This window comes from Mobula birostris, chromosome 8 (assembly GCF_030028105.1).
Source record: "Mobula birostris isolate sMobBir1 chromosome 8, sMobBir1.hap1, whole genome shotgun sequence".
Lineage (NCBI taxonomy): Eukaryota > Metazoa > Chordata > Chondrichthyes > Myliobatiformes > Myliobatidae > Mobula > Mobula birostris.
Genome location: NC_092377.1, coordinates 125,187,286 through 125,202,945, shown reverse-complemented (window position 1 = coordinate 125,202,945; position 15,660 = coordinate 125,187,286). Strand labels below are relative to the sequence as shown.

The following is a 15,660-nucleotide window of genomic DNA, read 5'->3' as shown; positions in this document are numbered from 1 at the left end:
TCCCCCACTTTTCCTTCGCTACATCGACAACTGCATTGGCGCTGCTTCCTGCACGCATGCTGAGCTCGTTGACTTTATTAACTTTGCCTCCAACTTTCACCCTGCCCTCAAGTATACCTGGTCCACTTCCAGCTGTTTCTGGAGACAGCTTATCCACTGATGTCTACTATAAGCCTACTGACTCCCACAGCTATCTGGACTATTCCTCTTCTCACCCTGTCTCCCCCTGCCATCCCCTTCTCGCAATTCCTCCGTCTCCACCGCATCTGCTCTCAGGATGAGGCTTTTCATTCCAGGACGAGGGAGATGTCCTCCTTTTTTAAAGAAAGGGGCTTCCCTTCCTCCACTATCAATTCTGCTCTCAAACGCATCTCCCCTATTTCACGTACATCTGCTCTCACTCCATCCTCCCACCACCCCACTAGGAACAGGGTCCCCCTGGTCCTCACCTACCAGCCCACCAGCCTCCGGGTCCAACATATTATTCTCCGTAACTTCCGCCACCTCCAACGGGATCCTACCACTAAGCACATCTTTCCCTCCCCCACTCTCTCTGCTTTCTGCAAGGATCGCTCCCTACGTGACTCCCTTGTCCATTCGTCTCCCCCATCCCTCCCCACTGATCTCCCTCCTGGCACTTATCCTTGTAAGCGGAACAAGTGCTACACATGCTCTTACACTTCCTCCCTTACCACCATTCAGGGCCCCAGACAGTCCTTCCAGTTGAGGCGACACTTCACCTGTGAGTCGGCTGGGGTGATATACTGCGTCCGGTGCTCCCAATGTGGCCTTCTATATATTGGCGAGACCCGACGCAGACTGGGAGACCACTTTGCTGAACATCTACGCTCTGTCCGCCAGAGAAAGCAGGATCTCCCAGTGGCCACACATTTTAATTCCACATCCCATTCCCATTCTGACATGTCTATCCACGGTCTCCTCTACTGTAAAGATGAAGCCACACTCAGGTTGGAGGAACAACACCTTATATTCCGTCTGGGTAGCCTCCAACCTGATGGCATGAAGATCGACTTCTCTAACTTCCGCTAATGCCCCACCTCCCCCTCGTTCCCCATCCATTATTTATTTTTATACACACATTCTTTCTCTCACTCTCCTTCTTCTCCTTCTGACTATACTCCTTGCCCATCCTCTGGGTTCCCCCCTCCCCACTTGTCTTTCTCCCCGGACCTCTTGTCCCATGATCCTCTCATATCCCCTTTGCCAATCACCTGTCCAGCTCTTGGCTCTGTCCCTCCCCCTCCTGTCTTCTCCTGTCATTTTGGATCTCCTCCTCCCACTTTCAAATCTCTTACTAACTCTTCCTTCAGTTAGTCCTGACGAAGGGTCTCGGCCTGAAACGTCGACTATACCTCTTCCTAGAGATGCTGCCTGGCCTGCTGCGTTCACCAGCAACTTTGATGTGTGTTGCTTGAATTTCCAGCATCTGCAGAATTCCTGTTGTTCTCATCCTCTCTAATCCAGGCAGCATCCTGGTGAACATCTTCTGCACCTTCTTCAAATCCTTCCTATACTGGGCGAGCAGGAATGAATACAATACTCCAAGTGTGGCTTGACTAGTTTTAAACAGCTGCGACATAACTCCCTGATGTTGTTCCTTTTCGTGCTTTGCGGCGCATCGGGCGGCACATTCCCCGTTTCTGTCGCATTTGATTGTTGTTTCAACCCAGCCCAGTACGGATAGAAAGCGTACAAAGTGCCGGCCGGATTCGAACTCGGGATCATTCGCATCTGATACCATGACAACAGCAGCCGGCTTGTTGACCACAATATTAACGGCATTGGGTACCGTAAATGTTGTGGAATACAGTTCTGGTATCGTAAATATTGTCGGCCGGTAGGACACTGTCAATATTATGGAACTCACAATAATGAGTATTGCAAATATTGTGGATTAGAGCGCTCTGTACCATAAGTATTCTGCACACACGGCAATATGTAAATCTTGTGGACACACGACACTTAGCTCTGTAAATATCGTCAGCACTCTGCATTGAGTACCATAAATATTAGAGACATAGAACATCAAGGAATGTAATGATTCTCTTTTAACTACTTCAAGGAGCTGCTCCTCAGGTACCGGCTGCACACCGGCCCGAGGTTTCTCATCTTCGGTCACCCGGTGATACCAGGTGCGGATAATGGCCCAAGTGCGGAGTGAGAGATACTGAAGCAGGTCGATAATTCACAGACTTTAATGCGAACAGTGTTAAAGGGAAAAGAAAACGATAAACTCGAGGCCAAACAGGGCCATTAATTAAAACTCTCAAATGGAAAATGAAGCTTACACTGCAGATGAAAAGAACAACTAAGAATAAAACAAATACCGCTCGCTTTCAGAGGCAGTTGACTCGACAGTCCAATTTCTCAGGCAAAGCAGAATGCAAGCAGGCAGCGAAGCCTTGCTACAACGGAATGAATGGAGCTAAATACGATCACAATGAAATAATAATTAGCTGACACGTGTATATTCACAAGTGCAATTGCCGTGTCTGCTGCACTGCCGAATCCGTGGTTGTGACATCCGGTGCAGTGGGTGGGGATGGGTCAGATTGTCATCTCCTGGTCAGCCTGCTCCTGGGCTTGGCGAGGTGGCTATTCACAGGTCTGGCAGCAGATGGTCGAGGGTCCTGCTCGAGCCAACTACCTGCCCCTCTTTTGGGGTTGCCATCTGTACCAGAAGGTCCCTGAGCAAGCAGAATGTGCTATCCACGGGTGCAGTGGAGGATTTCTTGCAATGGTGGAATAGAGATGACTGAGATTGGTCTAAACAGTAAAAATCATGGAATAATTAGTATCATAACAAAGTGATGCTGTAATTACTGAAGAACCCTCCTTTGGAAACAGGTAAAATAGAAAAGAAAGAATTGTCATTATACTGAACATAGATTCACATGACTCAGAAGCAAACCCTTTGTCTTGACAAGCCCATGCCAGTGAAGATATCCATGTCATCTCATCCTATTTGCCCACTGTCAGTCTATTTCCCTCTGAAATGCTGTTAATTTACCTGCCTCAACCATTTTTTCTGGTAGCTTGTTTCATGTACAGACCATACTCTGGGTGAAAATGGTCACCTCAGGTTCCTGTTAGATCTCTTCACTCGCAACTTCAATCTCAATAAGTCCCAATAAGTCCCAGCCTGTTCAGCCCCTCCTTATAACTCAGTCCCTCATGTCTCAGATAGTGAGCTGCCCCCACTCTACCCTCGGACTGTGTTGGTCGTTGACACAAATGATGCTCTTCACTAAAATTCAATGTGTCGATGTACGTATGCCAAAATACAACTAATCTTTCCTTTGCTTTCTGTAATCACAAAATTACAATTCCTGTGCCCACTGCCCTGACTGATGAAGGCCGGCATGCCAAATCCCTTCTTCACCATCCAGTCTGCACAGTCATCACATTCAGGGAACAATGTACCTGTATTTCCACATCCAGCTTCCCGGAGCCCGACCGTTCACTGACCTCATTTGATTTCTCAAATTGTAACACCTTACTCTTATCCAAATTAAACTCCATTTGTCATTTGTCAGTCTAATTATCCAACTGATCAAGATCCCCCTGTAAATCCTGACATCTTCTTCACTGTCGACTTCACCACCTCTTTAAGTGTCATCTGCAAACTTCTTCACCATATCTTGCACGTTCTCATCCAAACTGTTGATGTACAGTACCATGCAAAAATCTTAGTAACATAGAAACATAGAAAACCTACAGCACAATACAGGCCCTTCAGCCCACAAAGCTGTGCCAAACATGTCCCTACCTTAGAACTACCTAGGCTTACCCATAGCCCTATTTTTCTTAGCTGCATGTACCTATCCAGGAGTCTCTTAACAGCCCCTATCATTTCTGCCTCCACCACTGCTGCAAGCAGCCCATTCCACGCACTCACCACTCTCTGCATTAAAAAAAACTACCCCTGACATCTCCTCTGTACTACTCCCAAGCACCTTAAATATATACCCTCTTGCACCAGCCATTTCAGCCCTGGGAAAAAGCCTCTGACTTTTCATTGAAAGACCAATGCCTCTCAATATCTTGTACATCTCTGTCAGGTTACCTCTCATCCTCCATCACTCCAAGGAGAAAAGGCAGAGTTCATTCAACCTATTCTCATAAGTTAGTATGTTCCCCAATCCAGACAACATCCCTGTAAATCTCTCTGCACCCTTTCCATGGTTTCCACGTCCTTCCTGTAGTGAGACGACCAGAATTGAGCACAGTACTCCAAGTGGGGTCTGACCAGGCTCCTGTCTAGCTGCAACATTACCGCTCAGCTCTTAAGCTCATCCCTTGATTGATGAAGACCAATGCACCGTATGCCTTCTTAATCACAGAGAAACCTGTGTAGCAGCTTTGAATGTCCTATAGACTCAGACCCCAAGATCCCTCTGATCCTCCACACTGCCAAGAGTCTTACCATTAATGCTATATTCTACTTTCGTATTTGACTTAACAAAATGAACTACCTCACACTTATCTGTGTTGAACTCCAGTTTTGCATCCTATCAATGTCCCACTGTAACATCTGACAGCCCTCCACACTATCCACAACTCCACCAAACTTTGTGTCTTCAGCAAATTTACTAACCCATCCCTTCACGTCCTCATCCAGGTCATTTGTGAAAATCACAAAGAGTCGGGGTCCCAGAACAGATCACTGAGGCACACCACTGGTCATCGGCATCCATGAAGAATACTACCCCTCTACAACCACTTTTTGCCACCTGTGTGCAAGCCAGTTCTGGATCTACAAAGCAATATACCCTTGGTTCCCATGCTTCCTTACTTTCTCAATAAGCCTTGCATGGAGTACCTAATCAAATGTCTTGCTAAAATCCATATAAACTACATCTATGGCTCTACATTCATCAATGTGTTTAGTCAAAAAATTCAACCTGGCTTGTAAGGCACGACTTGCCTTTGACAAAGCCATTCTGACCATTCCTTATCATATTATGTCTCTCCAAATGTTCATAACTCCTGCCTCTCAGGATCTTCTCCATCAACTTACCAACCACTGAAGTAAAGCTAACTGGCCTAGAATTTCCTGGGTTATCCCTACTCCCTTTCTTGAAAAATGGAACAATATCCACAACCTTCCAATCCTCCGGATCATCTCTCTGTCGTTGTCCGGTTCATTAACTACTGCTACCATTACATTGACTCAGGCCTAGGGGGCTGGCGTCAGGGACAGTTAACTACTCATTTCAGTTAATTTCCTTTTCCCGTATTCCACTGGGCCCCTTGATTAGGACACCTGATCCTCATTCGAACCGGCAGCATAAAGACTCTGGTTCGCTGCTGGTTCAGCACCGTAGCTAGGGCGGCGATCAATGTTCCCAGCCGCTACGAATGAGGGACCATATTCAGAGCCACCATGGATGAGGGACCAACTTCTGAGCCGCCACGAATAAGGGACTGTCACCTCAGCAGTACGGCTATGCTTGTTCTGAGCCACTGAGAATGGGTCGAGTCCAGAGCCTGCCGTCCGCTGCTCCTGGGTGGAGTCTAGAGCATGCCGAGCCTACTGAGTGGGTCCAGACGTTTGCCGCTGCTCCGAGTTGGGAATTCTGTCTCTTTGTGTCCAGCTGAGTGATTGGCGGCTGTTTGCCACTTCATGAGTTACTTCGTGTCAAGATACGTATTGTCTGCTGTTGTTTGGTTTAGACGTCTCGTTTCCAGCTGAGTAGGTCCGGCCGTTTGCCGCAAATCAGTGTTGAGTATTTTGTGTTCTTGTCAAGTCCAAGGCCTGACTCTGTGTTCTGGTCCAGTCCGGTCCCAAGTCCCGGCTCTGTGTTCTGGTCCAGTCCGGTCCTGAGCCCCAGCTCTGTGTTCCGGTCCAATCCGGTCCCGAGTCCAAGGCCCGCTCCGTGTTCCGGTCCCGAGTCCCGGCTCTGTGTTCTGGTCCAGTCCGGTCTCGAGTCCCGGCTCTGTCTTCTGGTCCAGTCCTGTCCTGAGTCCCGGCTCTGTGTTCCGGTCCAGTCCAGTCCCGAGTCCTGGCTCTGTGTTCCAGTCCAATTGATCTCAAGTCGAAGGCCCGCTCCGTGTTCCGGTGCAGCCAAGTCCGAGTCCAACTCCAAGTCATGTCCAAATCTGTCTCCGTGTCAGGTCTCCATGCCTGTGTCCTGCTCTTGGGTCCACTTCCCTGTCGCCCATTGCAACACTCTCGTCCTCATTGATGATGCTAAGATCGTCACCAGAGGCTCTTCCCTCACTTCCCATAGTAGCCTGGGGTACATCCTATCCGGTCCCGGTGACTTATCTAACTTGATGATTTCCAAAATTCCAGCACGTCCTCTTCCTTAACATCTACATGCTCAAGCTTCTCAGTGCGCTGCAAGTCATCCCTACAATCGCTAAGATCCCTTTCCGTAGTGAATACTGAAGCAAAGTATTCATTAAGAACATCTGCCATCTCCTCCAGCTCCAAATACACTTTTCCACTGTCACACTTGATTGGGCCTATTCTCTCACATCTTATCCTCTTGCTCTTAACATACTTGTAGATTGGTTTGGAGTTTTCCAGCAAGTCCTTCTCATGGCCCCTTCTGGTTCTCCTAATTTCATTCTTAAGCTCCTTCCTGCTAGACTTATAATCTTCCAGATCTCTATTATTACCTAGTTTTTTGAACCTTTTGTAAGCTTTTCTTTTCTTCTTGACTAGATTTACAACAGCCTGTGTACACCACGGTTCCTGTACCCTACCATCCTTTCCCTGTATCCTTGGAACGTATCTACGCAGAACTCCACACAAATATCCCCTGAACATTTGCCACATTTCTTCTATACATTTCCCTGAGAACATCTGTTTCCAATTTATGCTTCCAATTTCTTGCCTTATAGCCTCATTTTTCCCCTTACTCTAATTAAACGTTTTCCTAACTTGTCTGTTCCTATCCCTCTCCAATGCTATGTTAAAGGAGATAGAATTGTGATCACTATCTCCAAAATGCTCTCCCATTGAAAGACCTGACACCTGACCAGGTTCATTTCCCAATATCAGATCAAGTACTGCCTCTCCTCTTGTAGACTTATCTACATATTGTGTCAAGAAACCTTTGTGTACAGACCTAACACACTCCACCCCTTCTAAACCCTTCACTCTAGGGAAATACCAATCAATATTTGGGAAATTTAAATCCCACCATAACATCTCTATAATTATTACTCTGTTCCAGATTCTGTCTCCCTGTATGCTCCTCGATGTGCCTGTTACTATTGGGTGGTCTTTAAAAAACACCCAGTAGAGTTACTGACCCCTTCCTATTCCTAACTCCACCCACAGAGACTCTGTAGACAATCTCTCCATGACTTCCTCTTAGGCACATGTTGAAATAAGTAAAACAAAGATGCTTTCAAAAACAATAAAATAAAATGTTTCTAAATATCAAAAATTAATATAAAGAGCAGTGAACCAATCAATATTTAGTGTGACCACAGTTTGCTTTTAAAACTGCACCAATTCTCTTATGTACAGTGTCATGCAGTTTTATCAGAACATTGGCTGGCTGGCTGTTCTTAGCATGTTGGAGAACTTGCCACAGTTCGTCTGCCAACTTTGGCTGTCTCACTTGCTTCTGTGTGCAGAAAATCCCGCACATCCTCATGACGTTGAGATCAGGATTTTGTGTAGGCGAAAGCATCTGAAAACATACAGAAAGTCTCGGTGCCCAAGACGTTTGCACAGTACTGTAGATGACAAATAACAAGTGTGCCAGCACTGAGCTCTGGGGAGAACAATTAGTCACAATTCTCTAGTCTGATACACAACCATCTACAATCACTCTGATTCCCACCATTGAGCAATTCACCAACTCTCTCTATGTACAAAGCTCCAAGTACCACAAATCCTGTAACGACACAGGCAGGATACCTTGGATATTGGAAAATGCTGCAGAATGCTGTGAAAAATCAGAGACATTTATAGTAAGACTGTAAAAATTATAAGACTCTGTTAGACTTCAACAGTACAGTCTTTTGCAGAATTCTGAAATGAGAGTTGCAAAGGGACTTGGGAGTCCTCGTGCAGGTTTCCCTGAAGGATAATTTGCAGGTTGAGTTGGTGGTAAGGAAGGCAAGTGCAATGTTAGCACTCATTTCGAGGGGATCAGAATATACAAGCATAGATGTAATGTTGAGGCTTTATAAGACATCGGTCAGACTGCATTTGGAACATTGTGAGCAGCTTTAGGCCTATATCTAAGAAATCATATCCCGGTATTTGAGAGGATCTGGAGGAGTGATACAAGAATGATCCTGGGCATGGAAGGGTTAATGTACGAGAGGGTTTTGATGTTTTTCGCCCTGTACTGCTGGAGTTTAAGAGAATGGTGCTGGATAGGGGTTGTGTGGGATCTCTTTAAAACCTCCTGAAAGACCTAGAGTGGCCCGAGGTAGAGGAGATGTGGAGAGGAAGTTTCCAATACTAGGAAAGTCCAGGAACAGAGGGAATACCCTCAGAGCATGAGGATGTCCCTGTAAAACAGACATCTCTTTAATTTCTTTAGCCAGAGGTTTGTGAATTGGTGGAAAAGATTGGCTAGGGAAGGGCAAGTCCGTTTCTCTGTTTCGTGGCTACCTGCAGGTAGACAAAACTCAAGGTTGTATACTGTATACACACTTTGAGAATACATGTACTCTGAACTTTGTACTTGATTAATCATGGTCCTGGATCCAGAATAGATGGTCTGAGATGTTGACACTCAGGAAACAGAGGCCATTTACCCTTTCCACCCTCAGTGAGGTCTGGTATGTACGTTTGCCAGAGTTTAATGAAAGCATTTGTTCACTGCGGATCAAATTATTGTGGAAAGGGTGCTGGCTTGAATGAACCAGTGTAACAAGAGTCAGCAGAAAGCCTTGTACAGAAGTCACAGCTTGCTGACACCAAGTTATAAGTATATTTATAACTTTATTCAAAGAAGGAAATTAACAAAGGCAGCAGGACTCATGTGAGCACAATTTCACTTCCCCCAGGAGGAGATGGTCAATGTGGAAGAGGGCAGAACCCAAATCTTAAACCTCACACACTCTCTTTTTCTCTAAACTCCACTGGCACCTTCACCCCTCCATCTCTGTGACTCACCCCCCCCCCCCCCCATTCTTAGACCCCTTATCATCTGTGACCTGTTCCGGCCCCTGCACCTCTCCCTGCCCCTGTGACCCTCTCCAGCCCCTACACACCTCCACCCTCCCTGTCTCTGAGACCCCTCCAGGCCCTGCACCCTTCACTGTCTCTGTGACTCCTTCCTTCCCATACACTTTCCCCATTTTCTCTGGAATGACATGACCCACCCAGTTACTGGGGGTTCGGAGCTGGAAGTTTCACCTGGGACAGGACACTGACTTTGTCCCGCTTATTCTGCTTGTGTATCAGAAGGACACTGTGGGCGGTGTTATGGTGGGCCGCTCTCCATCCCCACCCAGAGCCTGAAGGTGTCTGCTCTCAGATGTCCAGCATTACAGGAGGGCAGGGATCTCTGCTTCCCCCTGTAGAACTGGAGGTCAGTCTGGTCTGAACTCATGTTGCCTTGTACCACCTTCTCTCCCTCTTGACCCAACATCGTGATGGCGCGTGGAAAGTGTGGCTTAGTTTCATCATCCACATCCTCCTTTTCTGAGAGAGACCCTTTCTGCTTCCCTGATCCACCCATCATCTTCTAGCCACTGCTTACCCTTGGCTGAGAAGCACGGAGAGCCCATGGGGATCAGTGCTGTCCCTGTGCTGGCCGGTGTTTGTGATAAAATAATTTGGACAACCCTTCCTATCCCTGTATGTAGTGAGATCCAGATGGTGTCCAGACAATATCTGATCAGTAGACAGCACCCCACAGATCTCCTGTGACTGTCTCTGACACCACCATCTCCTGTCACTCAGTGGTGTTCACTTCACTCAGATCCTCCCACCCTCCTCATCCTGGGGGTTGTGCTATCACCACTGACCAGGAACACAACCAGACCAACCGCAGAAACACTGTGGCTATCGGGGCAGGTCAGACACTGGAGGTCCCATGGAGAGTGACATTGACAGGGGTCAGGAATGTAATGGGACACTCCCCACCTCCCTGGGTGGAGTTACTCAATAACCACATACCCTGGCCCATCTCCCCACCTTCCACAAGTCAGGAGGGTGAAGGGACACTCTCTATTTCCCTGGTTGAGCGCAACTCTAACAAATCTCGAGGTTGTATAATTTATACATTCTTTGATAATAAATGTACTTTGAAACTTCATAACACCAAATAGGACACAGCAGCCCACTCGGTAAGCACTTAGATGCCCTTGGAACACCAATGCCTTTGAGCAGAAAAGCCGATGGATCATGTGGATCCAGCCCGGTACATCACTGGTAAAACCCTCCCAACCACCGAGCACATCTACGTGAAATGTTGCCGTAGAAAAGCAGTCTCCATCATTAAAGATCCTCACCACACAGGCCATGTTCTTTTCTCGCTGCTGCCAACAGGTAGAAGGTACAAGAGCCTCAGGGCTCACACCACTAGATTCAAGAACAGTTACTCCCCCTCAACCACCAGACTCGAACTGCACTCATTTAAGGACACAATTATCTGCTTAGTTTATGCTCACAATTTATTACTATTTATTTATATCTGCATTTGCACAGTTTGTTGACAGTTTACAGATCCTGATGTTAACAATTTACAGAGATCCTGTTTCGATAGGTTTGAGTAGGTACATTTAATGTCAGAGAAATGTATACAATATGCATCCTGAAATTAGTTTTCTTCACAAACATCCACAGAAACAGAGGAATGCCGTAATAAATGAATGACAGTAAAATGTTAGAACCGAAAAGGCCCCCAAGCTCCCCTCTCCCCCCCACAATCAGCAGTAAGGCAATGTCCACCTCTCCCTCCCCCACCAGCAAAAAAACATTGACACCACTCAGCGAGCCCTCAAGCATGCAAAAATGCATCAAGAAAGACACAGACTTGCAGTAGCCCAAAGACTACTCGTTCACCCAGTATTTGACATACCACCTGGTCTCTCTGTCCCTAAAAAGGGAAAAAGAGGTGTCCCCATTTAACAGCGAGAGGGGAGACATAACAAAACAACTCTCAGATTTTTGGTGTTAAAGGTCTGTTGCATCGCTTTTTCCGAGATCTGTACCTCTTGTTCTCTCATGACACATCAGTCAGCAGCAGCCCACCTCCAGAGCCACGAAAATCCAGCACCCTGAAGGTGCACCTGTCTTCTAGTCCGCGTCCTTGGCATATCAAAAAGTGGCCGGTCATGAGGCCCCGTGAACAGGTCATGTTCCAGCAAAGAACCGAAGTCAGAGTGTAACTCCAGGTCAGGGTCTTCAAAGGAACCTGAAAGGGGAAAAAGGAGATATCAAAGATAGAAATAAAGCTGTTTCTGAAAATGCAAGCAAAGGATTTGCCGTTTACAGTTACTGTTCTATAGATTTTCTAAGTATGCCTGCAGAAAAAGAATCTCAGTTGTAGGTGGTGAAATGTATGTACTCTGAAAATAAACGTTACTTTGAACTTTCAGATCCACCTTCCTCCCCACCCTCCCCCTTCCTTGTTTGTGGATCATCATTGCAAATTCCAGACCTGCTGGATGGGGGAATGCGGAAAGATGGTGGTTCCTCAGAATTGTGTTGTGGGGGGAATATTGTTGAGCAGGGGAGTGATTTAAGGTACTGAAAGTGTGTGTAGACTTGTTTACCACCACAGGAGATGGAAAATATGAAGCAGAGTCAGCAGAGCAGAGAGTATCCCCACCCATGATCAAACTATGCATGTTCATTTGTACAGTGGCATGCAAAAGTCTGGGCACTCCTGGTCAAAATCTCTGTTACTGTCAATAGCCAAGCGAGTAAAAGATGAACTGATTTCCAAAAGGCATGAAGTTAACCATAATATATTTCTTTAATATTTTAAGCAAGAAAACTTTTTTATTTCCATCTTTTACAGTTTCAAAATCACAAAAAAGGAAAGGGGCCCGAAGCAAAAGTTTGGGCATTCTGCATGGCAGTACTCAGTAACACCCCCTTTGGCAAATATCACAGCTTGTAAACGCTTTTTGTAGCCAGCTAAGAGTCTTTTAATTCTTGTTTGGGGGATTTTCGCCCATTCCTCCTTGTAAAAAGGGTTCTAGTTCTGTGTGATTCTTGGGCCGTCTTGCATGCACTGCTCGTTTGAGGTCTATCCACAGATTCTCGATGATGTTTAGGTCAGGGGACTGAGAGGAACATGGCAAAACCTTCAGCTTGTGCCTCTTGAGGTCGTCCATTGTGGACTTTGAGGTGTGTTTAGGTTCACTATCGTGTTGTAGAAGACATCGTCTTTTCATCTTTGGCTTTTTTACAGGCGGTGTGATGTTTGCTTCCAGAATTTTCGGCATTTAATTGTATTCATTCTTCCTTCTACCAGTAAATGATTCCCGTGCCAATGGCTGCAACACAATCCATCCACCCCTTTTGCTCATTGCGGCCAAAAAGTTCTATTTTAACTTCATCAATCCACAGGACTTGTTTCCAAAATGCATCAGGCTTGCTTAGATGTTCCTTTGAACTTTTTGAATAGAACTTTTTGTCCGCAATGAGCAAAGGTACGTTTGGAGAAAAAAGGGTGAAAAATTTCATGAAAAGAACCTCTCTCCAACTGTTAAGCTTGGGGGTGGATTGATCATGCTTTGGGCTTGTGTTGCAGCCAGTGGCACAGGGAACATTTCACTGGTAGAGGGAAGAATTAATTCAATTAAATACCAGCAAATTCTGGAAGCAAACAGCACACTGTCTGTAAAAAAGCCAAAGATGAAAAGAGGATGGCTTCTACAACAGGATAATAAACCTAAACACACCTGAAAACCCACAAAACTACCTCAGGAGACACAAGCTGAAGGTTTTGCCATGGCCTTCACAGTCGCCTGACCTAAAGATCATCGAGAATCTGTAGATAGACCTCAAAAGAGCAGTGCATGCAAGACGGCCCAAGAATCTCACAGAAGTAGAAGCCTTTTGCAAGGTAGAATGGGCCAAAATCCCCCAAACAAGAAGTGAAAGACTTATCTTGCTACAAAAAGTGTTTGCAAGCTGTGATACTTGCTAAAGTGGATGTTACTAAGTACTACCATGCAAGGTGTCCAAACCTTTGCTTCGGGCCCTTTTCCTTTTTTGTTATTTTGAAACTGTAAAAGATGGAAGTAATAAAGTTTTCTTGCTTAAAATATTAAAGAAATGTGTTATCTTTAACTTTATACTTTTTGGAAATCAATTCATCTTTTACTCGCTTAGCTATTCGCAGTAACAAAAATTTTGACCAGGAGTGCCCAAACTTTTGCATACCACTGTATCTGTCAAGTTGAAAGTGTAACAGGAACAGCCTTCTGATATCTCACTTCCACACTGCCTTCCAACCCTGCCACATGTCTCTGTGCCTCTAACCACCAGGAGGAGGGATTTCCATGATTCCTCCCACACGGAGGAAGTACTCCCCCCCAACCCTCAATCCATATAACCCTTCTGGATCCCACAGCAAGTTAAAGCCAACATTTCTCGCCTCCGTTTGCCCGAATCAGATCAGGAAGAGGCGAATCCAATCTCAGGCTGCCGGTGAGAAACGTGACAGTTGGGGTTGAGGGGAGGCATGATTGCGCGTGGGATGGGGGGAGAGGTGGGGTGACTCTGTTACTAATTTAACTCTGGCTTCTGTTGGTACTTGCAAAGTTACCTCATCATCGACAGGGATTTAGGAAAGGGGAGCCAAGTTCAGCTAAGTTTCTTGGAGTTTTCTGTTTGGTGTTTTTACAACCAGAATTGTGCAAGGGCAAACAGTAGTGGTTGAAGTGTACAAAGCTTAAAATCGAATGATCGTTCAGCAGAATTAGAACATGCAGGAGGTGTGTGTTTGGGGATTAATGGACAGAGAACATTGTGCTTGTATTAGATGTGGGATCGAACAGAGCCACTTCACGAGTTACACCCGGGAGGATCGTCTGTCATATCCCCAAGCTTGTGGCTGACGTGATGCTGGGAGGGTGGTGAGAACAATTTGTAGGGATCAAGAAAGGAGGGCAAAGGAAAGTCCGGTGGGAGGTAGCGAGGTCATCCCCAGAGAGAGAGAGTGAGAGAGAAAAAAATGTAACACTAACATTTAATGGTGAGGGACTGTGAGTCACCAGAGTCCTGAGGTTCGGCTGTTACAGCCAACACAGAACACAGAGCATAGAGCATCGAACATGACAACACACTATAGCCCTTTATCCCACGATATTGTGCCATTATTTTAACTTACTCCAATATTATTGTAACCCTTCCCTCCAACATAAATAACCTCCGTTTCTCTTTCGTGCATTTAACTGTCTGAGACTCTCTGAAATTATGCTAATGTATCTATCTCTACCACCACTCTGATGGTGTGTTCCATGCACTCATAACACTCTGTGAAAAAAAACTTCTTGCATCCTCCGATCACCTTAAAGCTATGCATCTCATTATTTTATACAGCTCTCTCAAGTCGCCTCTCATCCTCCATTACTCCAAAGAGAAAGCTCTCGCACATTCAACCTCTCCTCATAAGACATGCTCTCTAATCCAGACAGCATCCTGGTAAATCTCCTCTGCACCCACTATAAAGCTTACGCATTCTTTCTATAACTGACAGGGGAGGTGTCAGAGGATTGGAAGATAGGTAATGTTGTTCTGCTGTTTAAAAAAGGCTCTTAACATTAACCGGGAAATGATAGACCGATGAGTCTGATATCAGCAGTGGGAAAGTTATTCTAACAGACCGGATATATAAGTATATGGGAAAACATGGACTGATTAGGGATAGTCGGCATAGTTTTGTGTGCGGTAGGTCATGTCTAACTAATCTATAAGATTTTGAGAAAGTTACCAGGAAAGCGGATGAAGAGAAAGCACTGGATGTTATCTACGTGGACCTTCATAAGGAACTTGACAAAGCCCCACATGGGAGTTGGTCAAGAATGTTTAGTCACTCAGCATTCAGGATGAGGTAGCAAACTGGATGAGAAATTGACTTTGTGAGAGAGTCAGAGAGTGGTAGTAGAGGGTTGTCTCTCTGACTGGAGGCCCGTAACCAGTGTTATGCCACAGGGATTGGTGTTGGGTCCTTTGTTGTTTGTCATCTATATCAATGATCTGGATGATAATGTAGTTAACTTGATCAGAAAATTTGCAGATGACACCAGGAATGGGGGTGTAGTGGACAGTGAGGAAGACTATTGTGGCTTTTAGAGCGATCTGCATCATTTGGAAAAATGAGCTGAAAAATGGGAGATGGAATTTAATGCAGACATGTGTGAGGTGTTGCATTTCAGCAGGACCCATCATGGTAGGTCTTACACAGTGAACGGTGGGGCACAGAGGAGTGTGGTGAAACAAAGGGATCTGGGAATACAGGTCCATAACTTGTTGAACGTGGCGTCACAGGTAGACAGGGTCGGAAAGAAAGCTTTTGGCCCATTGTACTTCTGAAATCGATGTATTGAGTAGAGGAGATGAGCTGTTATGTTGATTTCATATAAGATATTGGTGAGACCTAATTTGTTGTATTGTGTGCAGTTTTGGTAACATACTGATGGGGAAGATGTAAACAAGTTTGAAAGAGTACAGAGAACACTTACAATGATATTGAT

At 45.7% G+C, this 15,660-nt stretch overlaps 2 protein-coding genes and 1 pseudogene across 4 annotated transcripts in view; all 3 read left to right on the top strand.

The window, feature by feature from the left end:
• The window catches only part of LOC140202052 (myelin-associated glycoprotein-like), a 565,622-nt gene that overhangs the window by 137,774 nt on the left and 412,188 nt on the right, over positions 1-15,660 (top strand).
• LOC140201967 (high affinity cGMP-specific 3',5'-cyclic phosphodiesterase 9A-like) overlaps positions 1-15,660 on the top strand; it is a 173,118-nt pseudogene that overhangs the window by 20,230 nt on the left and 137,228 nt on the right.
• LOC140202312 (B-cell receptor CD22-like) overlaps positions 13,431-15,660 on the top strand; it is a 32,547-nt gene continuing 30,317 nt past the window's right edge. For 2 of the 3 annotated variants that reach the window (XM_072267215.1, XM_072267213.1), the window contains exon 1: positions 13,431-13,612. In XM_072267215.1, the coding sequence (XP_072123316.1) occupies positions 13,465-13,612 (148 nt within the window). In that variant the 5' untranslated portion in view covers positions 13,431-13,464. The remainder of the gene's footprint in view (positions 13,613-15,660) is intronic. The other variant, XR_011887069.1, reaches the window with a different exon arrangement.